This window comes from Ahaetulla prasina, chromosome 4 (assembly GCF_028640845.1).
Source record: "Ahaetulla prasina isolate Xishuangbanna chromosome 4, ASM2864084v1, whole genome shotgun sequence".
Lineage (NCBI taxonomy): Eukaryota > Metazoa > Chordata > Lepidosauria > Squamata > Colubridae > Ahaetulla > Ahaetulla prasina.
The window spans coordinates 37,221,779-37,245,564 of record NC_080542.1 but is presented as its reverse complement, the minus strand read 5'-3'; the positions used below and the strand labels follow the sequence as shown (position 1 = coordinate 37,245,564).

At 41.0% G+C, this 23,786-nt stretch overlaps 3 protein-coding genes and 1 long non-coding RNA gene across 5 annotated transcripts; 1 reads left to right on the top strand and 3 right to left on the bottom strand.

Annotated features, from left to right (window-relative positions):
- Positions 1–468: 468 nt before the first annotated feature.
- Positions 469–5,720, bottom strand: HOXB7 (homeobox B7). The gene is made up of 2 exons (XM_058184010.1): positions 5,214–5,720; positions 469–1,637 (listed from the first exon to the last, which is right to left on the bottom strand). The coding sequence occupies exons 1-2, from the start codon at positions 5,611–5,613 to the stop codon at positions 1,384–1,386; spliced, it is 654 nt and encodes a 217-aa protein (XP_058039993.1). The 5' UTR covers positions 5,614–5,720; the 3' UTR covers positions 469–1,383.
- Positions 5,721–7,019: 1,299 nt separating this feature from the next.
- HOXB8 (homeobox B8) lies at positions 7,020–10,845 on the bottom strand. Of its 2 annotated transcripts, none has more exons than XM_058184006.1 (2): positions 9,678–10,845; positions 7,020–8,841 (listed from the first exon to the last, which is right to left on the bottom strand). In XM_058184006.1, the coding sequence occupies exons 1-2, from the start codon at positions 10,102–10,104 to the stop codon at positions 8,534–8,536; spliced, it is 735 nt and encodes a 244-aa protein (XP_058039989.1). In that variant the 5' UTR covers positions 10,105–10,845; the 3' UTR covers positions 7,020–8,533. The 2 variants fall into 2 exon arrangements, with proteins under 2 accessions (XP_058039989.1, XP_058039990.1); XM_058184007.1 differs by having other exon boundaries at positions 7,021–8,838; positions 9,678–10,844.
- Positions 8,618–17,566, top strand: LOC131198863 (uncharacterized). Its single transcript, XR_009155176.1, has 4 exons — positions 8,618–8,755; positions 15,974–16,081; positions 16,213–16,289; positions 17,459–17,566. It is a non-coding gene; the product is annotated as an uncharacterized LOC131198863 (long non-coding RNA).
- Positions 16,429–23,727, bottom strand: HOXB9 (homeobox B9). The gene is made up of 2 exons (XM_058184003.1): positions 22,943–23,727; positions 16,429–19,761 (listed from the first exon to the last, which is right to left on the bottom strand). Exons 1-2 carry the CDS (start codon positions 23,454–23,456, stop codon positions 19,526–19,528), a joined length of 750 nt encoding a protein of 249 aa, XP_058039986.1. The 5' UTR covers positions 23,457–23,727; the 3' UTR covers positions 16,429–19,525.
- Between the last annotated feature and the right edge of the window lie 59 nt (positions 23,728–23,786).

Here is a 23,786-nt window from a genome sequence, read left to right as displayed (position 1 = left end):
TCTTTTTTGCTGTTCTTTTGTCTTTTGAAGAAGCTGATTGAGAAAAAGGGACTTACAGGGCACAGTTTCTCTTCTTTTCTTAACCAAGGCTCTTGTAGTCAACCCTTAAGCAGACGACCACAAACTTTAACCCTCCATTCTGTCCCCAAAGTGACCAAACTATTGACATTGGTAAGCTCATGCCGGGTATGCAGTGAGAATAAAATAACTTGTGATTTTAACATGATGTGATGTGGAGGATGCTGGATTTTTGCAATAGAATTGAAAGGAATTTTAAATATGCATAACAATACATGGAAGAAAATAGGAGTAGAAATTGGGAAGGAATATTTGAAATCTGCTCTCAAAGCTTAGGGAACAATTGGTGGACATAGGAAAGCTTCCCTGTTCACACAAAATAAATGATATCTCCTACCCATGTAAAGCAGCTCAATGTCACTTCGTACTGTGAGATGAACGCCATATAAGTTTGACAAATAAATAAAAATACAGTCACTACTGGACACAATATTCATAATGTTATTTTTAATTATTTTCCCCTTTTCTACGCATAGTAATCACAGAATACAAATCAAAAAGGTTGGTAAACTATTAAAGAATTTGCTATCTATCATATACATTGGTTTTACTCAGCACAATATTAATTTCAGATTCTCTAGTGACAGTAAAAATGAAGTGGTCCATTGCCAAACATGTAAAAATATACATCAACAAAAACAGAATGAAATAAAATAAGCAAGAAAAAACAAACAAAAAAACAGCACCAGTAATCAGACGTAGAGGCACAAACCTACGAAGAGGAAGACAGGAATCTTATAGAATTATGTACAACAATCGTCTTCTGCTAAGTTTTGTGTTCCCTTCATATATTTGGAGTTCACGGTTTTCTAAGGAAAAGTGCTAACCACGTCCACATTTTTACTTCATAAACCATTTCTTTTAAATTACAAGAGGATCAAAAAGAGAGAAGTTTTAAACAAGAAAATTTACAAATACTTGGACTATATGTATACCCACATAAAAACAAAACAGTTACCTAGATTTGATTCTAAAGAGACATTTAATAGGTAGATTTCTTTTTGTTGTTGTACAAAAACAAAATAAGAGAGAGTAATGTTAATATAGGTAGTTTCCCAAGTGTCAAGAAGCAGAAGAAAGAATCTTTTCAGTTTGCTTAGATGTTTGTTTCTTGTTTCAATGTACAGTCTATTATGTTAATTTTTACATTTTAGTCTAAATTTGTGTAACAGTGCGGTCAGATTACTTTCTTTCTTTCTCTCTCTATCTTTCTTTATTTCCTTTCCTTTCCTTTCCTTTTTCCTTTCCCTCCCTTTCCATTCAGTTCCATTCTCTCTTCCATTTCCACTTTCATCCCTTTTTCTTTCACTCTTCTTCATCTTCTTCAGCCTCTGGTTTTTCCTGGCTATTTGAGCCTGGCCCTGCAGGTTTGTTTTCTTTTTTCCACTTCATCCGTCTGTTCTGGAACCAGATTTTGATCTGTCTTTCTGTAAGACATAAAGCATGGGCTATCTCAATGCGTCGCCTTCTGGTCAAGTAACGGTTGTAATGGAATTCCTTCTCCAGTTCCAGGGTCTGGTACCTGGTATAGGTCTGGCGGCCTCTCTTTCTGTCAGTTCCTGAAAAATAATAAAATAGAATTTTACAAGCTTATTTTGGTTTTTTATTTCTTTCTGTGCTCTGTGTGTGTTTTAACATGTTTACCCGCAGACATATTCACAATATACATATATTTTAAACTACCTAGTTTTAATAACATATTTTCCTTATATAAAATCTGTTATGTATTCTGTCACCATTAAAACAAATTAATAGAAAAGTGTGTGAATGAATCTTTTTCAGCTTCTTTAGGCAGGAATTTAATATTCAGTTCTATAGTTTCAAATAAATAACACAATTATTAGGTGCACAATTTAAGTTTACTGATACTGATTTGGAGGCATATCAAGTTGAATTTAGGACAAGGACTGAAGGAATTCGGAAAAATTTAATGGTGATGCAAATTTTGTTTAGGAAGATTCAATGCATTATTTTTTTAAAATGTCAAGATTCCTGTCACTACCAATAAAGATCAATAAAAATTCTCCTTGAAATGCAAGCATGAAAGAAAAGTTCTTTAAAAAGCTTGCTACTTATTTTCTCATAAGATGTGTGATAAGAGTTAAATCATGCAAGAATTGAGGTGGATGAAATTACAAGGAATTTCTTCCCTACAAAAATTTTCACATCTGGTAAACTTATTTAAGTCAGTGAAGGTTAATGTTAGGGTAAAGTTACTTCCTTCCTTTTCCAGGTTGTGTTTTATTTTATTCTACGCCTTCCCCTGAGGGGGGAAAAATGGTATTTGGATTTTTTCATTAGGAATTTCGGAAGCTGCTGGACTCAGTTAGTCGATATGGGAATTCCTCAAAGCAAGCGTCCTGTCTTTGACCACAACTATTTTACTCCGGCATCCAAAGAATCTGGATTCAAACCAGAAATCAATTCTGCAGTCATTTCTTGCTGGCCTGATACAACTAACAAGGCTTTTGAATAAATGGATTTTAACTTGCCAGAGTTAAAAGACCCCCCACTTTACCTCTCTGAAATGTGTTGATTAACTTAGTTATGTTTATTGTTTAGCAAAAAGGGAAAGGGGGTAAAAAGAGCAATAAAGCAGGATATAAAGAGGAAAAAAATAAGCTGTCTGTGGAATGTGAGTTGTAAACTCTACTGAACGGAAGGCTGTAAATGGCCAATCTTGCTTCGGCAGTGGAATCTCCCTATTCCAAGCAAGGCGCAAGGAAATGCAGGAGGTGGGGGGCATGACGGGGGAGGGGGAGATAAGAGACAGTGGAAATAAACCCCAGTTTTCATTGCATTTGTCAAAATGGGGAAAGAAACCATCAGACTCTCAATTAGGTGTGGGGGGGTTTCCTGCCTTGTGCCCTGCTTGCTTGTACTCCGTCCTTCAATATTGTCTTGTCTTCCAGCACTAAAGCATAAAGACGAATTTGCCAAGCTACCAGGAGCTGCTGCTATTGCTGGTTTCTATAAAGTGGAGGAAAAAAAGAAAGTTCTTGTTGGTTGCCTCACGTCCACCCCACAACACAATCTCTAAACCATGGTTTATGGATTACCTAATAAGAAAGAAAAGTTAATCTATTATGGTGGCCCCTGAAATTACTGAAGCTACTGTGCCTTCATGTTCATACACACATAGCCTTTGTTTCCCCCTCATCTCCTTTGGTCTCCTTTCATGCCATTTGGATAGAGACCTAGCCTGAATTTTTGCCTCAGCCCCCACTTTCCATTCCAGAGGTATTGAATAACTACATGGGGCATATAGTAGTTTTAAATAGAACTTTACCAGGGCATCCCCCAATCAGGTGTCTCCACAACTACAGCTTTATTGTAGCTGACCATGATGGTAGATGTAGTCAACACATCCAAAGGACATTGGAGTGAGGAAAGCTACACTGGACTATCACTAGAAAATTGGAAGAGTTCAAAATAGTCATGGGTGATAGAATTGCCAAAGAGGGAGTCCTTCCTATTCCTATAGACATCCATTTAATTTTCTGCCTATTGATCTGTGGACAGTCTCAGACTGTTCCTTCTCACACTGAAATGACCACTTTCACTAACATTCTATCTGTAGAAGAATGTGGGAAATTGGCCCTTTGCAATGTTCTCATCTCTAGCCTTAGTATTTGGGTCCAACAAAAGTCTATAATCAATTTTCCTACATTCAATTATTGGGGAGGGAGGATCTCCCAATGGTTGACTCATGCATTCTTCCACCTGTTAGTTCTTAAGAAGCATAAGCTTAAAAAGGCAATATTAAGAGGCGGATCACCTTTTACAGTGGGTCCTACATATGATTACTCAGAGGTAAATATTAATTTCCCTTCAGATATGAGTGCATAGGATTGCAACTTAAACATATTTCCTTCCACTTAAAGCTTGAAGTGTTCTGTGCTCCCTAGAAGTCTGCCTCTGTTGGTTTTAATACAATGTGCTTGTTCTACTGGGATCCTGTAACAGTAATTGGTATAATGGAGTTGATTTGTGGGAGTAAGAAAGGGAATCACCAATCCCACCAAGCATGGAAGAGAAATCTGGCTCTCAAGAGTAGCACAGAGCTATTACTGGATGTGATAATGGTGCTATAACGGGTTAAGGACAGTTGAGCTTAGAAAGCCCAGTGATGGAAGCTTCCTTTCTTCCCTCTGGGTTTTGCAAGGTGCCTTAGAGTTTAACTTGCATTGCCTTTCCTAACAACAGTACAACATTAGGTAAAACACAGAAAAGTAGGCAGGTAAGACTGCTGGTACTTAATACAGTCTACACACAATTGAGAAAGGGGATATTAGGTGTAACAAGCTCAACCGGTGCATCTGTTCTACTCTTAAGAAGTCCTTTGGTTCCACAAGTCCCTTATGTACATTCATGTTCCAAAATCTGACTTACGCACATATTTTAATTGGATAAAGGGTGGGAATGATCTGATTCTCTTTCCAATTTCCAGAATCTGGTGAGTCTGAAGTGCATCTGCAATTGCACATCCTAAGTGGAGGAAAAGCAGTTTGTGTGTGTGTGTGTGTGTGTGTGTGTGTAAGAGAGAGAAAGAGGATGGATTCCTGTTCTGATGAAATGGCCCTTTTGAAAACAAAACAAGCCCTACTTGTGTGTGTATGTGTGTGTGTGTCCCGTCTTTTAAAAAATATTTCTACTGTGAATTCGAAATTGATGGCTATGCAATCAACAAGAATCAACCTCCAGAGCAGGAGGATCAGAGAGAAACTTCTGAAATAATGTGTTTGCAATCCCTAAGGAAGGGAAGGGAAGGAAAGTGAAACAAGACCGACTTTTTCATAGTCTGCCTCTTTCTTCTCTTCCACCCACCCTCTTAATAGTACAGCGTGGTTTTCCGAAAACACCTTGTCTTCGGCATACAGGAAACAACAGAAGAAATAAATATTTAACCATTTGTTTGTTTAAGGGTTACTTTTGTAGGGGATCTCAACGAGAGAAGGGGGAGGGGTGGGAGAGATTCCTTTGGAGGCAAACGTCATAAAAGGAGTTCAGCACCATCTTATCCTCCCCCCCCACCCCCAATATTACCTCTCCCCCCCCCCGCTCCCCCGGCCGTTGATCCTGGTTTCTCCCCGAGGCTTTCCCGCCACCTCCACCCTTCTCCCGAAGGATCTCACCTGTGCTTCGCATCCAAGGATATATTCGCAAGTTGCTTTCGTGCCGCAAGTCCGTGTCCCTCTGGTCGCTTTTGTTACAGTTGGGCTTGGACGCGTCTCCCGGACACATCATGGAGAGGTTTTGCTCAAAGGGGGAACAGTGCATGTTGAAGGAGCTGGTGTCCAGACCGTAGCCGCTGGAATACATGCCGGGGGGCTGGGGGTGCATACCTCCCCCACTAGGGTAGAGGCCAGGCATGGAAGCAGCGAAAGAGGCCGTGGAACTGGAGCCATAGCCGGTGCGCTGGGTATTGGAAGCGAATGCGCAAGAAGTTTGCTCGGGAAATACTCCGGAGGGGAAAACCGAATTTGCGGCCTGATATTTAGAAAATAAAGCATTCGCATAATACAATGAACTCATAATCTGGCCGGGTGATTTGTAGGCCGGGACGTTTTAGTGTCGGTTTTACGAGGTACCGTGATATATTACGGAATTAGACTCCAGATTTACACCAAAAAGGACCCCCTTTTTCCTCCCTTGGCCACGTGACTCCTGTCCACGTGATCTGAATAGCACCAATCCGTTCCGACCTTCCTCCTCCCCTCCAACTCTCCCTCCCCCCTACTGAAACTGTAACCCCCCCCCCTTGTAATATGGAAAAGGGGAAAAACACTATGTATGGAGCAGTGGCCGGAATTTATACAATACGATGCATTATTGATGATAGGATAGATACTGAATCTCCCAAGCTAGAAGCGAGAAGGAGCGAAATCATGCGCGCGGACTCAGTAACCCACAGTCTGTATCAGTTCTGAAGTGAAGCTAGCAGGGAAAAGATGCAGAAGGGAGGCGGCGTGGCAAAGAAAATAAGAAAGATTTGCAGTGGGTAGTGGCGACAAGCTAGGGCAAGAAGAGAAGAAGAAATGCCACGAAATCAACGGTGAGAGATGCAATAGTAGAGAAACGGATCCACTTGGTCAATCCAAGCAAGAAAGGCAGTTTTAGGGATTACACAGGAAAATTTCTTTCCATGGGTCTGATTTTGTGTTTCCTCTCTCTTTGAAGTCTCTCCAGACTGGAGATACACATACAAATATAATTTTCTCCTTTCTACCCCTGTTCTCCCTCCTGCTTAGTACCCAAGAGAAAAACGCGGGCTTGAGAGAGTCAGAGAGCGAGGAGAGATGCCCGCCCTAACTCGCGGTCTCGGGGCGGGTTTTATAAGCCGACATTCCACTGGCATCTGCCGCCGCTCCCCATCCCCACCCCCCGCAACGATACAGTCTCTGACCCGCACCAGCATCGCCCATCCGAGCATTGGGAGACATACTATTTACTATTTCAGTTGCTACCTCCCCATCCCTCCCCGCTCCAGTAGCTCCCCTTCTGAATGCCATTCAATTCTATATGTAATTTATTCCACTGCCACAGGCGTTGAGCCTCGGAGCTCGCTTTGCTTTTTCTGGTGGCGGAAGGGGGAGCGAAGAGGGGGGGGCGCACGAAGGAAAGATTACAACAGATCTCTATTTAAGCGTGTCAGCTCTTCTGCTGGACTCAATTATAGGGAGAAGGAAAATGTGACCAGCTGGTTACTCTGCTTTTTTGCTGGGGAAGCAAGGAAAGCTTCCAGAGGAAAAAAAAGGGGGGGGGCAGAAAGAAAATAAATTAAAACACGCACTGAAACTTATCAAAGCCCTCTCTGACAAATCAGAAGAAAACTGGCCTTGCAGATTGGGTGAGGTCTTCTTTTCAAGGTTAACTTGCCAAAAAAAAAAAAAAAGTGGGGAGGGATATGGAGGGGCATGTACATATCAGGAAGCTCCTCATGGAAGGGTGGGAAGTAGCAAAACTGACAAGCTTCCAGAGTCCTTTGGGCTGGTAGCTGGGGGATTAAGTCTCCTGTTAGGAGCAGCAAGGCCAGAATTCAGCAGTGACAAAATAAAGGCACATGCAGACATCTTTAGTATAACTTTTCTGAAACTAAAAATATTTAGCCAATCTCCTAACCTGAAGCCAAAGGAAAAGAAATCCATCTTCTCTCTCTGTTTTCCTTCCCTTTTCCCAAACTTCCACCAAAATTTCAGGTGTATTTTTCCCTGAAAGCCATAAGTTTCTTCTGTATCTCTTAGAAGGCTTTCCTGAATGGCAGTAGCTGTTTTGGATGTGTTTATTTTCCCAACCCTTGTTTTCTAGATGTCCAGGAAGAAGTGTTAAGCAGAATGAAAAAAGAACAATGTCATGGGGAAATTGTGGCTTGCAAACTTTATTTTAACTCCTTTCTTCTGCTGTTTCCAGCTTCAACAATAGAACAAGGTGAAGAGAGAACAACAAAATATAGCATTAGTTTCCCCACCCCCAATAAAGTAATTCACATATACAGTATACATTCTCTTTTTTCACAGTAAACCTAGGGGGGAAGAGATTAAAAAAAAACAGAAGGGAAAAACACTTTTTACAACTTCTTCCACTGTGTGCATGCCAACTAAATGGGAAAGGCAAGAGAGAAAACGAGAAACACAGTTTTTATTTTTCTTTTGTTTTCCTTTTTCTTTCCTTTTTAAAAGGTAAAAACACTTAAAAAGACAGATAAAGAAAACAAAATGAGAATCCAAAAGGTAAGAGGGTCTGTGACAATCAAAAATGAAGACAACTACAGCATAAATAGGCAGTTTCATGTTGTTGGGTATATTTTCAGAGCTACCTGCAGAAGGGGAGTTTAACCACAACACGAGAAAAAGGCAGAAAGAGACAAGGAATGAGAGGGACACACACAAACAGAGAGAGAGGGAGGGAGGGAGAGAGGGAGGGAGGGAGGAGGAGAGAGAGAGGTGTATTTCAGAGGAGGGATGAGAAAAAAGAAAATAAGAGTAAGGAAGAAAGTCTTCAAAAGTGCAATGTTGTGTATATTTTGTACATCATTTCCATAGCACTGGTCTCAAATAAGAGAAGGGGAAGAGAAGGAGGGGAGGTGGAGAAAAAAGAGAGAGAAGGGAGAGAGGGAAATTTTTCACAGCCATGGTTAACAGAAGCTATTGCATTACACTATTACTAATTCTTAACTGGCCAGAAGATGAAAAATAACAAACAACAAGGCTAAAAAGACCCCAGGATGTCTCGGGTTTTTTTTTAAATATATAGTTCATTGTATGTATCAAAGGACAACCAGGAGAAGAAGACGCTCACAGCTATATTGTTTTACAGCAATAAAAGGCGAGATTCCCCTCCCCAAGCAGTATTTATCCTCCCCCCGTCGGAACCACCGCTCACATTAACTGGAATTAATGGAAGGACGGGGGTGGGGAGCGGCTTTCTGAGGCTTGCCTGTCCAGTCTTCCAGCGCCTACTTTTTGTCCCCCGTCTGTGCTTCTCCGCCCTCTTCCACCTCCTGAGCCCTTTCCATTTTCTGTTTCTCCAATTCTTCTTGCTCACATTTGCTGCTGGGGAACTTATCTTTGTTGTTCTCCTTTTTCCACTTCATCCTCCTGTTCTGAAACCAGATTTTCACTTGCCTTTCGGTCAGTCCCAGGGCGTGCGAGACTTCAATTCTCCGCTTTCGGGTCAGGTAAGGATTAAAAAGGAACTCTTTTTCCAGCTCCAGAGTCTGGTAGCGACTATAGGTTTGCCGGCCTCTCCTCCGTCCAGCGGCTGCTGGGGTGAGGGGAAATAAAAAAGGAGATTGAGAAGACACAGCCACCAGATTAGGGACAGAGGGAGAGAGAGCGAAAGGCGCGCGCGCGCGCGCACACACACACACACACACACACACACACACACACATACAGACACACAAAGGCAGCGGCGGAACTGCCCTTCTTGTACGGTACAAAGGGGAGGTTAATTACACAGCTATGGATGGAGAGAGGCACTGACGAAGAGGTCCACAGATGCTCTCCCTCCTCTGTTAGCCCGAACTCCAATCTCACCCGGGTTCCTGGGTAGCTCACTTCGCTCTTTCCTTTCCACCCATCCCTGTCATTTTCTTTCGGAAATTATTCCCTTCCCGACATCCCAGGTTTCTGGCAAGAAAGCCCTCCCCGGCCCTTAAAACAACCGCCGCCGCCGCCTGCCCCCCTCGCATCTCCAGAGATTTAAAAGATAATAACCAAAGCGGCGAGAGAAGAGAGGGAGGAGGCGGAGGACGCCAAGGAGAGACACAAAAAGGGGGTCTCGGAGGTTGTAAAAGTACCATAAACTTTAGGGGAAGCTTCTCTGATTGAAAGAAGGAGGGGAGAGAAGTCCAGTTCTCTCCATTCAGGAGAAAAGGTTCCTTTCAGGGTAATTAAGCGATAAAGCAATTCAGAGGTGCAAAAGTTTGCGCTCATAAAACAGTACAAAGTAACCAGGGGTTGAGGTAGGGGGGAAGGAGGGAGGGGATGAAAGATAGTTGAAGAGGTGGGAAAAAAGGAAGGCGAAATTGCTTTATGGATTCAGGAAATGCCTTCTCGGCGGCTGGGCGCCTGGCCCTTCCTGAGATGCCTCCTCACCTTGCGGTCTCATCCAGGGAAAGAGTTGTGTGGGAGACGGGCTCTGCTCCGAATTGTCCGCGTCCTCTCCCAGGCCGGTGGAGGCTAGCTTGCAATCCGGATACTGCACCAGGTCGGATTCCTGAGCGCTGAAGAGGCTTTGTCTTTGCAACGGGTCATAGCCGTAGAAGTTGCTGGGATCTCCGTGGCATGCTACGGCGCAGGGATTCTGTTGGTAAGGGGAGCTGGAGAGAGAGGACGCCCCGTGGTAGAACTCCTGGATCTGGGTAGGGTGCTGGAAAGTGCCCCCCGTGCTCGGCCCGTACACCACGGTCGGTCTCCCTCCGAGTTCCTGGGCGAACCCACAATCGTAGAAGTTGGGGCGCAGGGAGTCCCCAGTTTTGTATTTGGAGAAGAGGGAGTTGACAAAATAGGAACTCATTGTCATATAAATAGCTTATTTTAAATAGGTTTAGATCTAGGTACCAGGGTTAGGGGAGATGAAAAGCCACAGGATATTAGAAGATAACGAAGAGACGCCAACCCACGGATCTCTGTGATTTCCAGGAATATATACAGATATGCATAGATTTTTTTTAAAAAAATCCTGAGGATGGAGTCAAAACTCTTTTCCAATGAACATGGTATCGGATTCCGCTTTTTAAAATTGCTGCTGTTGTTGTTTGTGACTGTTGTTATTATTATTCCTCTCTGTATGTGTGTCTCTCTTTCTCTCTCTTCTCCTTTTTCTTCTTTTTTTCCACCTTCTTCTTTAACCCCCCCTTAAAATATATATGTATATATATCGGCACTTAAAAAAAGTTCTCGCTTTACATTTCCAAGGCGAGGTGCCAGTTCATAAACAGTTTTCCGTGATTTACTTCGGAGCAAATGAGTTTGTTCATATTTCGCAGTGTCTTTTCTGGATCATTTGCATCTATTACGGAACCCTCATCCTATTGGTTTCCACATACTCCACACGGACTCTGAACAGCCTGCGAGCAGGAAGGAGAGTGAGTGGGAGACAGAGAAGGAAAGAGAGAGAGAGAGAGAGTGAGAGAGAGAGAGTGAGAGAGAGAGAGAGAGGAGAGCGCGAGGGAGAGAGGGAGGGGGTGGGTGGGGTAAATATAGAGATTAAATATGCTAAACTATCTACGTTAATGAGATATCTCTCGCCTTCGCCTCGCGACAAATCATCTACCTAAGCCCACCCAAAAGATTGATACTTGGGGAGGGTCGAAAAATTAAAGAGAGGCTTTGCTCCCATCGTTAATTTTCTTTTTTTTTTTTAAATTTTATTTTAACGAGGCAGTTTTAGCCCTTTGGAAAATGTCAGAGTTGCTTTGGAAAACTGTAAAAAGAGGCCGGATTTAATTGCTATCTCTTTTTTTCTAAAAGCCTCCTATAAATGTAATTGGTATTTTAATACCAAGTTATCAAATCCTACTGCGTCCTGTAGCCTCAACATATTTTAAAACAAACGAGATAGTCAGATTTAACATTTTAATGATCAATTTCCTTATTATTGATAAAGGCTTAAGTATCAGCGCCAAAAGAAAGAAATGGTCCATTTGTAACGGCCTCTTTCCCAAAAAGATAGGGCCTTAAACTATTTAACAAACTACACTGCACACACAAAATAAAGCTGAGTAAAAAGATGTGGTGACACACAAACACAGACATACACACAGAAAGAGAGTCAAACAAATAAATATTTAAAAAAGCAAAACAAAACAAAACCACACACACTCCAAGATGTTCTTGCTGGTTATATTGCACTACATAAAAAGCTGTTAGAGGGTTTTTATGAGTTCTTTCTTCCAGAGCTATAAAAACCCATGTTTCGATTGGCGCCTAAACACCATTATTGCAAGATGTTGGGGTGTCAATACTGAATTAAAATGATTATAGTTTTTCATATATAACATTGACTTTTCAGCTCCCTGTTATCACCCCTCCTACCACACTCTCCTGTTATGTCTCCCACCACCACTATCCTCTTCAGTTCCAGCAGAGAGGAAGATATCTCCCACCTCCCTTTAGCTCCCAACCAACACAGTTGTGAGTCTTCTTAACTGAGTTTTCACATGTGCAATCCTCAGAAGTAGCCCCCCCCAAAAAAAACCTAGTTCAAACCACAAGGTGCTTTTTAACTGGGAAGGATGCTGGAGAAAAATGGAGGGCTACGGAGGGATAACAAGAGTGAGATTACAGGAGAAAGGTGGAGTTTTTCCTATTTTCCTGACATAGCTTTAATTTGCTTTTAGCTTTTGCTAACTCAACAATCCCACCACCCGAAAATAAATTCTAGTAGTCCTTTAGCTCTATCAGCAATTATTTTGTTAGAGCTTTCTGTGTTTTCCCTGCTTCAAAAGATGCCACTCCTAACCCTCAAATATAGTTCCCCTACTATATAAGCTTGTTTCTCCAGGCACTCCTTTACACCCTGGTATCTCTATGGCATTTCTGCATTATCTGAAATTACAGATTGTTGTGCTGCGATCTCACTTTTTGTATTGGGAATCTTGAAAAGGGCCCAAACACTCCAGTTTCTCTTCTTACTGCACCTTCCCACCATCATACAGTTATATTTGGTTAACACCCCAAAGATGAATCCAAATAATGCCATTCAAAAACAGAAGAGCCCTCTGAAAAGAAACCATTTCAAAGTCCTGTACCTCTTTTAGTCAAAATGCTGAGATATATCTTTGTGGGGGGGGGAATAATTCATATTACCGTATGTGTTCAGCTGAGAGGGAAGGAGGAAGGAAAGAAACAAAGCAAAATGAGAAGGCTTTAAAATTATGTTTTAAATGTAAGAATTAAGTCTGTTTCATTTGTTTACACGCTATTTTTTTCTCCAACCCTTCACCCCTCTAAAAGATAATAATTCCTTGAAATACTTGCAATGAGTACTTAAAAATAGAGCTTTTATTTCTATATTTTCTTTTCCTGTCCATTGAATGGAAGAAATGCTTTTTTAAAAAAAAGTTTGATTATTGCTATCCATAAATAACAGCACAAAACAAAGGCCAGCTTTTTCCTTCTCCAATATTTTCGTAGATTTATAGGACAACCTTTGGGATCTTTACTGAGAACTTAGCCCCAGTATTTCTTTAACAACTAAGCGACAAACTTTCTGACATTTACCTGTGACATGCAGTCCTACACCACTAAATATAATAGGTATTATCTCTGAATAAGAATTGCTCCAAAAGCTTTCTCAAAAATGATTCCCCACAACCAGTATGTATTTACAACCGGTCCATTTTAACCAGAATTTAAAAAGAGAGAGAGAGAGAGATCTACCTGGCTGACATCTCCGAAGGCATTTGTTAATCTGCAAATGCTTACTACCAGGATACGCCTAGTCTTCATTTGTGTGTGTTTGTGTGTGTGTGTGTGTGTGTGTGTGTATGCTTATGGGGATGAAAGAGAGAGAAAGAGGAACCAGAAGCAAGATAAGATAGCTGAGTTATCCTGGAAGTTAGCATTTTAACCAACGTGCAGAGCAATTTAGTGTTTGATATGCTATGAAGAATTGTCATCAACATTAAATCATTGGTATACTGTACTTGGGGCTCTGATGAAAGGCAAATGTTTTTATTATAGGGAATAGGGGAGAAGGGGGAAAAAACCACTAGAGAAAGTGAGAATATAATTTACAAATACCCAGCGGAGGAAAGATTTATTAGAAAATCTTTCCCCAAAATACATCACTTGGTAAATTGTAAGTTCTCATTGTTTTATAGCTCCGTGAGTGGATTAAAAAAAAGAAGGTTTTTTTCCTATTAATTAGCACAAAGTACATCTGGTTAAAAGATTGCAGCTTTTATCTATTTTAGAGTTGCTGAACATTGCCAGGAATTCCAGTACAAAAGGGAGGATGGGACTCTCTGTTTTCTTGTTTTCTGACTACCCACATCCAATCTCTCTCTTTTTTCCCTTGAAGTTTAGTTTTGTAATGTAGAAAATCTGCTGGATGTTGTTTAATCAGTTTATGGAATCTTGACTGTTTCTGACATTTTGTTATCTTTTTTGTACATTTTTCTTTATAAAACATCTTTATTAAAATGGCTTTTGATTCTAGATTTTAATCTCTTTTTTCCCTTCCTATTGGGTTCCTTTGTGGGCTGACAATGCTTTTGAAGGAGACATTGGAAAATACTTCTTTCACCTACACACAGAAACATGTATATAGATATTGGTGCACATGAGCACACATGTGCACCAATACTTTTACATACACACAAATACACATCTATATCCTTTTTTAAAAAAAGAAAGAGTGTGGTGTTGGAGTTACTTGGTCCTAACTGTATTTTGAAAGAACCACAGGTAAATTTGCCTTTGATTCATATAGAAGGTCCCTATCCTTTTCTAATGTAACTAAGCACAAGATATTCTGGAATTTATGTTGCCAGAGAATTCCTCCACATTCTTCAAAAGCTGGACAAATACACTGGAGAATTAACAGTTCGACAATACTGCAAATATTTAAGGATATTTATGATGATTCTCATAAAATTGCCATATTATATAATGATCTAGAATGATTCCCGTCAAAGTATGCCCAGATCTCTGTTGGCTGGACAACGCATGACAACATCTCCTAGAATTTGTGACCTATCTTTCCTCTCTAGCTAAATAAATCCTACATTTTGAAAATAGCGGTATAACTATCAAATCCTTCTGACATCACAAAACAAGTAGCGGGGCCAAAGAACATTGTTCGGATTGTCTCGTTTATGCGGTTAAAATACTATTTGCTTACAATCACACACAGAGAGGGGAGGTGGGAAGCAGAAGCGCGCGCGCACACAACACAAACGCAAACGCAAACACACACACGTTTAATCATACTCTGGGTAACAAGTTCAGCATCAAATTGTTCCCACAAAGCTCTGTTAAGACAAATGGAATTGTGCAGAAACAATTATACAAACACAAACACTCTTTGGTTCGGGGTGTGTGCCGGCGATCTTCTGGCGGCCTTTGTGTGACAAGTTTTCATCTTTCCTTCTTTGCTCTCCTTCCAATGGACCGAGTATTGATACCTTCTGAGAAGAAACTCTGCAGAAAGATCGCCGTGATTAGTCCTATATTTTATGCTTGGGGATTTATTCACAATGGTTTCGAGCAACAATTCCGTTTATTGTTCGTAATGAAATCAAGGTGTTGTAGACTCAAGAGGGAAAGACACTGCGGTCGGGTTATTTCTACCATGGAGTGATAGCACCATCTAACGACCATTCGAAGTAAGACGCCCGTAAAAATAATAGATGGTAATAAGCAAAGATGGGTTAGGGAGATTGGTTGTGATGCTTTTATGGATCCCATCTTTTCTTTTCCATTGTGTGCATTTTAAACGATTGTTACCAATGATAAATCATGGAGGAGTGTATAAGATTTCTTCTATGACTGTAAGTGGAAAGTGACCACTGTCTCCTCAGAATTCTTGGTTAGTTCTACTGAGTTGCTTTCCATCCGGTGGTTTTCAGGGCAATAAATGACAGAGACGGGGATTCTGCTTTTGAAAAACCACCATTGTTTCAAAACCCGAGACAAAACAATTGAAGTATTCTGCTCTGGAAGGGAAAGCTTGGGCTGTAAATAGATTAAAAAGAAGGCAGAAAAAGCTTTCCAAAACCAGACGTCTGGCCAGGACTTGGAGTGGTGTGTCTACATTTGGGTGGTGGTGGCGATAGGGTGTTTGGGGGAGAGGGGGAGGAAAGGGGATGTTGCTGAGAGTTTATGATCCAGGATGCTGGCAACTTGAAAGTGATAAGAAATGACGGACAAAGGCTGAAGCAATCCAGAACACAGGGTTTTCACAGAACCCACAAGCTTTGGATAAATTAAGAAATGCTTTCTTTCTCCCTCCCCCGCCCCGTTTAATTTTCCTCCTCTTTTTAAATGTTTCTTATTTCTGGGTGAAACCGACAAAAATACACCCCTACATCTTTTTTCTCCTCTTCCCCCACCATAGAAAGACATTCTGGTAATTTAGGAGCTTCTGAAAGTTTCCTACTCTTGTTTGCTTTACAGTTGCTTAGTTCCTTAACCTTCAGAAATTTATACCCTATAAAGTTTTATGGCGGTCATATTCTTTTATTGCAGCCTACCGCACAGACTTTTCTTCTCTCTTTTATGACAAGCTACTCTCCCACTTCTACTCCAGTAATATCCAGCATCTAGCAATCATTTCATTCTCCTTTTGGAATATATATATTTGTGTGTGTGTATATATAAATACATACACATACATGCATGCATGTCTTTGGTAATGAAGATAATGTGCTTGTTTTTTTTTAAAGGCTTCATAATCTTTCAAGAAGTTGTACAATTACATGGATTTTGGATATAAACAAAAATGGAAACAACTATGCATGATTTTCTTTTGAGTAGAGAATAAAGATATCCAGGTGACTTTGGCAAAATCTAAAATATTATTCTTTTAATCTGAGTTACTTTTTGGTTAAAATTACAAGACAGTTACTGGGCATTGGAAAATTTTTAGTTGGTCTTCCTTCTTTTCTTCCTTCCTTCTCTGAAGCTGAAGAATTCTGGATCATCACCCTTCCATCCCTGCGGAAAACAACCTTCAGTGTCTACACTTCTTTCCTGTACAAGGTAAACATCACATTCATTCACTCACACATATTCTCTCATTCATTCATCAGTCCTTTATGATTTGTTTACTGGTCTAAAAGTAACAAGAAAGACTCTTTTAAATTGAAAGACAGAGAATTGCTTTATTTCTGTTTTGTTGAAGAGATTCAGAGATGGAGCCGACTTCACAGGGAAAGAAATAAAAATACACAGAGAATGAGTTTTTTCTAAGGACAAAGGAGAGACTCTCCAACAAACCAAATCAAACCTAAAATATCTTTATAATACACGCTAAAGAACCACTAAAGAAAAACAAACACAAGTGCAAATATTTCTGCAGTTTTAGAAGAAGTATAACACAATGAGATATAGGTCAAGGTCCCCTTTAAATCGATTTTTATTCTGTGGATTAAACAACTGTAGAAAATACATTTTGACCTTATAGAACTGAAGAAACAATATTTTTTCAACATTTTTCCTCTACAGAGAGACTTTTTTCTAATGAAATCAACTAGTTTCTCTTATTAATCCATGCATTACCAAAAATGCAGCTTTCAAAAACATCTCTTGTCTTCACTAATAAGGTCTAGGAACGTGTCTATGTCTAAAATCAGTTAATATGCTAATAACATGTGTGGAAAATGTTTTTCTTTACAAAATGTTTGTATTAATCTGGAGAGAATTTCAGAGCAGTTTTTCTGCAATGCTCGGGGTGTGTGGTCAGCTTTTGGAGGCAAATAAATGCCATGGATAAACCACCAAACCACTCCAAATTCTCCCATATCCTAGCTGGTGCAATACGCTCTAATGCTGGCAGTGCTATCTAAAAACCAAACAATACTTCCAGCTTTCTTTTTATTAGGAGAAATTAAACAAATAAACGCAGAAGCTCCGACTTTTTTCTTTAAAACTCAATATAAAATTGGTTTTGAAAACTGTATGAAGCTAGCAGAATTTAAGCCTAGGTTATGTCCTATATTTTTCTCCCACGGCAACAATTTGTTTGCTTTGTAGAGGATTTGCCCAGCAATCCTTCTCTCCTGATCCAAGACAACTTGTCTAGGATGTGGGCATTTCAAGTTTTTGTTTCCCCACCCCATCCCTTCCCCAGGAAGCAATTTTTCAAAAACCTGTTAAAATATTATTAAAAAACGTGCTGGAGTAAAAGATTTATTTGCTTGCCATTTCAGAAAATCCTTCAAACCAGGCAATGCTATTTGAAATGTAAAGTTAAAATCTGCCTATCAAATTTTGAAAAAATGACGGCAGACAAAAACAATGGTAGAAAAATTCTGTACATCACTCTATGAAATTAGATTTTTCTTCTGGGACTCCTGTCTACAAAGAGAAAGAGCCTTACATTTAGGCAAGTATTTCCCCCTTTCCCCCCCTTCCTCTCCCCTATTATGTTATGAAAATTTCTCACCTTAGAATGGGGTTATATTTAAAAAGTGGGAGTGCATAATAGCAGTGGAAATCAGTTTAGAAATGTAGAGTCTTGTCTGGTTCTGCAACTGTTTAAAAGCTTAAAATGGCTTAAGCCCCATTTTACATTCTTATAAGCCACAGAAAACAAGAGGAAGCTTCACAAGAGCACATTCACGAACAGTTCTCCCTACAGAAACGACAGCCCTCCCACACCATATAAGCGCCTTGCACTAAAGTAACTTACCTAACCCCCCTCCCTGAACTCCCTCCATCCAAGCTCTCCAAAAGGTGGGGTTGCACTTCAATAATCTTAAAAGAAACAAAATCCCAAGTCTGATTATTTAAAAGTGAAGAATGGGGCTACCAAAGACATGGAACCCCCTTTTTATCTAATGGGACTGTTTTTCTGTTTGTAAACAAAGGAGATATTAAAAAGTATTTAAAATCAAAGAAAGCAATTTCTATCTTAAAAGCAATCAACTATCCTTTTGGGTCACTCTGTGTTTGCCTTGGAATAAATGTGAAATGTGGTTATATCCTCCAAGACAAGGAAAAGAGGTGGATCCTACAACATTCAAGTATTAAAACTTCTCTGTGAAACTGGATAAGTGAGGGTTGACTCAGAGATCCTCTACTTGGTACTTGAGTGCTCTTCTGGATACCTGTAACTCTTTTCTTTAGTAAATTATAGTTACCAAAAGCAAAGAGTCCCCTGCTTTTACAAATTTAGGTATCTAGCTTCACATGCAGCTCAAAAGGCTTTTGCTCTCTGACCCTCCTTATCTCCTTAAAAATGTCTTAGTGGAGAAATGTGAGCAAACTGGAAAGTTATCCAACACCAAATAAAGAGAAGGAAAGGAATAAGCAAATTAGGGAATGTGGTTTTCCCCCAGATGCTGGTGAAAGTTTGCTTTGGGCATTGCTTGGGGCAATGTTCTGATTAACCTATTTTTTGTTTTTCTTTCTAAAAGCTGCTCATCCAACAGGCTAAGGGAGGAAAGGACATGCCTTCTGAATGCAAGCCCTCAAAAAGTTCATGGTTCATAAATGGTTTTCCTGGAGTTTTCTTCCTTGTACTCTATGAATAGAGGGGAGAGATCTTATCTGCCTTAAGAAAAAGAATGTGGTATGGAGGTTGAATTGGGGTTCACTTGGGCATCAGTACAGTTGTTGATTCTGGATCAATCCAGTTCCAGCCTGGGATGGGTGGGGGAGGACATGCCCTTAGCTGATGGCAGGTTTAAGGTCAGCCTTCTTTTCCTTTCCTATTCTTGGCTTAATCAATAGCATTCAAAGCAACCCTCCTGCAATGACTGCCTTTCTAATGCCTTGAATTACAACTCTCCCCATTCTCATTTATTCTGGCAAGGGAGAGGGGATTTGAAGCTCACACTGTTTGGAACACTTCAAGTTTGGGAAGGTCTAACAAACAAAAGGAAGTAGCTATGCTTACAGAGTATTGCCTGTCAACAATTACCTTTCTGTGCATAGCATTCCCCCACCCCCACCCTCCTTACTGTTCCTTGTTGAAGTGGTCAGTAAATATATTTTAAAAGTGGGGAGGATATCAAATGAAAACAAGCATGTGTAGTCTTCTGAATCCTTTGCCTGCCACCCAAAAGGAGGCCTCTTTCTAGCTTGCTTGCTTCTGAAGTCACCTCAAACACAGCTGAGAAGGAAGTCATTGGCCATCAAAAACCATCTAAGTTTAGGAGGGATGAAAATTAGGGTAGAACAGAGAAAGGGGGAAGAAGGAGGAGGAGGAGGAGGAGGAGGAGGAGGAGGAGGAGGAGGAGGAGGAGGAGGAGGAGGAGGAGGAGGAGGAGGTTTCACTCTTTTCCCTGTTCCTTATTCATTTTCTTCATTTTCATCCTGCGATTCTGAAACCAGATTTTGACTTGTCTTTCACTCAGGTTCAGAAGCCTGGCCACTTCATGTCTACGGTCCCTGGTGAGGTACATGTTGAACAGAAATTCTTTCTCCAGTTCCAGGGTCTGGTACTTTGTATAGGGGCATCTTTTCTTCCTGGAGGAACGAGCATGTAACCAGTTGGCTGCTGGATTACCTGAGGGGAAAAAAACAAACCCAAAAAACAGGGTCATTCAGGAATTGACACCAAATCCTCCAAGGTTCTCAAAATCTCTTTGGACCAACTTTTGAATTATTTGAAGACAAGCTAATTTGCAATGGAGACCTACCAAGTTTTACCTACAATAATAGATGTACAAAATATATCTCCCGCATATCAAAATAGTCATGTTTGACCTGCAAATAGCAAACAAGAGTTTGGAAAGGAAAGGAGGGGGAATCAAAGTGAGTAATTTAATTAAGAGATAGAAAAATATATTTATTTATGTATAAAAGACAGAAAGAAGGTGGGAAGGAAGGAAGGAAAATGGCCCTTTATGGAAATGTTTTAAATGAATCTATTTATATGGTATTTGGATGGGTAAACAATCCACATATATCTTTTAAATATTGGTGTGAAAGGCATATTTTCTGCCAGTATTGACATAAAACAGAAATTCCTTCCTTCCTTCTTTCCTTTCTTTTCTTTCCTTTCTTTTTTTTGTTCTACAAGGGAGAAACAAATTGCTTGTCTGTTGTCTAGAACATGTGCCTCCTAATCCAGAAAAGTAGGGGATCAAACGGAGAAGGGGGGTATCCTCTCTTGAAAGCCACAAGAGTCTCCCCAACATTGGCATATAGTGCCTTCTGCTCAAGGATATTATTTTACCCCAAGCAGAGTTTCAGAAGTAACAGCCCTGATTTGGAGAATTCATGAGACCTTTTATGAGGGGCAGAGAAGGAGAAACACTGTGGCTAGAAGCCAGGTCAATAAAATGCTAGAGGTGAGTAAACAGGACTATAGTAGGTCTGATGTGGCCACATCTTCACCAAAGGCAAAACAAAACAAAACAAAAAACAAAAAGGCAGCTGAATGTGAGTGTGTGTCTATGTGTGTTGTGCTGTTCATATAAAGACAAGCTAGCCTAATCCATTAGTAACTGAGTTCTTTCACACAGAGGGAATTCTGCTACCAAGGGAAAGGACTGGGAGTGCTGCAGCAGAAAAGCCAGCTCTTGCCTGGTTTCCTGGCCTCCTGCTGAAATTAAAAGCAGCCTTGTAAGCCTTAATTCTTGTTGAATGGCAGGAGGGGGTACAGACGCCATTTCTCCATGGGTAAAATGAAATCCATTCTCTCCCTCCCTCCCTCTTCCTCCCTCCCTCCCTCTCTCTCTCTCTCTCACACACACACACACAGCTTAGTTTTCACTGTCTTCCTAATCTTAGCAACTACTTCCTTCACAGAAGTGGCTGACTCTAATAAGCAAAAAATTAAATATTAAAGAGAGGCATTGCTGTTAATAATTAATACTGCTACCTATCTTTAATGGCAGTCTCCACAATGGTCCCCTTTTTAGGGATATGGATGTGCGTGTGATTTCTTGGCATTTCATGGAAACATGAGGTCTGGCACAGGAAAACAAGTTTATTTTTCGATTCACACAATTCCCCAAACAGGAAACAAAAGACAACAAAACAAAACAAGAGAAGGAAGGAAGAAAAGAGGGAGGGAGTGGATGTGTGGAGAAGGGGGGTGGGGAGTGAGGTTTAGTTAGCAGGCTATTCTTAAACCCAAAATGCACATTTCTAAATACAGACACAAAAACATACATGCACCTACAAAAACAAGGTAATGCTTTTCTGTCAAGAAAGAAGTTCAGGAATAAGCTGAATTGCACAGCGGTGAAAGCCTAGCTTCGGTCTTTCTCTCCTTTTGCTTTTTTTGCATTTCTGCCTTCCCTGCACTTTCACCCCACAGAACTTGATGCCAGACGATGATGGGCAGTTTGGATCTCTAGGAACTAAGCCTTTTTCTTCTCCCAAGGTCTCTCTGCCTCTCTCCATTCCGGGACCGGTGAGAAGGTGAGGGAGCCGGGGGCCAGGCAAGCTTTTCTCTTCAATCTTCCCATTCTTTTCAAATGTTTCCTTCCTTCTGATCTGGATTTTCTGCCAATTCTGCAACACAAATCTTTCTTTCCTGCTCCGGTCCACTCCCAAGGGCAGGAGTTGTTCATGAAATACTATCAAGATAAGACACTAGCAAAATGCACCAGTTTTAATTTTGAGAAAAATTCAAATAAAAAAATCGCCGCTATCATCATCACCATCATTAGCATCCTCCTTTCCTTCAAAAATGAAATGAAATAACCTACATCCTGATTTGAAACTATCAGGGAATTCGCACATATCACAATACTGAAGTCAACTCTTTTATTGGAAACATCCCCGGCATTGGGCAGAGGGCAAGGCGAAAGAAGCCACTCGCCTTGCATTATAAATAAGAAAAAGAAAAAGAAAAAAGGATTCGAATTAAATTTTGTCACATCTCCCTTCCTGATTCACCCCATCCTATTCCCAGTTTTTTCACAATATTTTCCCTCGAAGGTGTCTATGTTTGTGGGGGGAGGGAAGAGAGATAATAGTGATGAAATCGCGGAAGCAGACAAGATTAAGCTTAAGAGTTCTATACTATATTTCTCTTAGAAAATTTAAAACAAAGAAACCCCCCCAATAAAGCTTGCTTCTTTTATTTATTTATTCTGTTTTTGGGCGGGACAAGGGAAGGCATTGGCTCTGAAATATTCATAGCCACGCGGAATGTACATTTCATATCCAAACAATAATAAACAAGGAAGAAGATAGCGCACGCTACCAGGGATCGAGGTCCTCCAAGGCAAATAAGGACACTTGGAGAACTGAATCTCCCTTCTTAGTTCTCAATGGGACCCCTCTTTCCACACTATTTTCATCCTTCACGTCTCCTTTAGTCTCTCTCCAAACATGCATACGGACACACACACCACCGAGGCTCATTCAATACTCTCCCCAACCTTTTATCGTTGTCCTCCCCCACAGCCAATTTTTATACATACAAATCCCGCGAAGCAACTGTCCCTTCCTCAAGCCACCGGCTGCAAGCAAAGTCGAATCGCGTCCCTTCCAACCCTCACTGTCCAATTCCCATCCTTTTATCACTTTCAACAATACACTAAGCCGAGCAAACCACCCACTCCAGAACCCCCAGCCCTAGATTAATACCAGTGGCTTAGATGGGAGAAGGGGGAGATTTCTCTTTTTTAAAAAAAAATTTTTTTTTAAGCTTCCCCTGCCATTGTGCCTTTTATGACACCCCCTCTTAGGTTTTTATGATGTTTACTTCCTCACTTTTTATAACTTACTTTGATCTGGCCTGCTTTTGTCCTCGCTTCCTTCACAAACTTTATTGTCCTCGAAGCTGGGCCTTTGACTGGAAGCGATCCCTTCCCTTCCAGCAGAAGGGTCTAAGTGGTACTCCTGTGTCCCCTGTTTACGGATCTCCCCGGGGTGTCCCAGCAGCGGTTCTGTTTTAACTGGTCCCTGCCCGGCTGCTATGTTTTCTGTTCTGGGCACTGGGTCCAGCCAGCTTCGTAGATACCTGCTTTCTGAGGTAGGGATGTTTTGATGCTGGAGGTAGGGATGGTAGACCGAAGGAAGGGTAGCAGCAGTGTGTGGCGGCAGAGGCGTCCAGGAAGCGCTGAAAACGGAGGATTTGGGCTGGAAACTACAAGAGGGGAACTCGAGGTGTTCAGTGTGGGTAGTTTGCCTGGAGTTTGAGTACTGCCCGGAAGAGAATTTAGCGGCGGGAGAGTCTTCGTTGTCATGGCTTATAATGGAGTCGACATAGTAATTGCTAAGAGTTCCAGAAATTGACATTCTTGGACATCCTACGAGCACCACGGTTCAATGAAGGGGAAAGCAAACCAGCGAGCGAGCGAACAAGCAATAAAAAAATAAGGAGTAGATCTCTAGTTAAGCTGCTGTACAGATATTAGAGTATATGGGGAGGGGAGGGGGGAGCTGGTTGGGAGAAAAAAAAAACACAAAACAAAACAAAACACCAAACCAGGCGACACTCTCGCTTAACCCCCTTTCCTCCTCCAGCATCAACTTCCCAGCCAAGAAAAAGTACAGTCGGGACTGCCGGGTTGGGAGCTTCCAGCAAAATGATTGGTCAAACTTTTTTCGTGAGGCTGATAAAGCGTC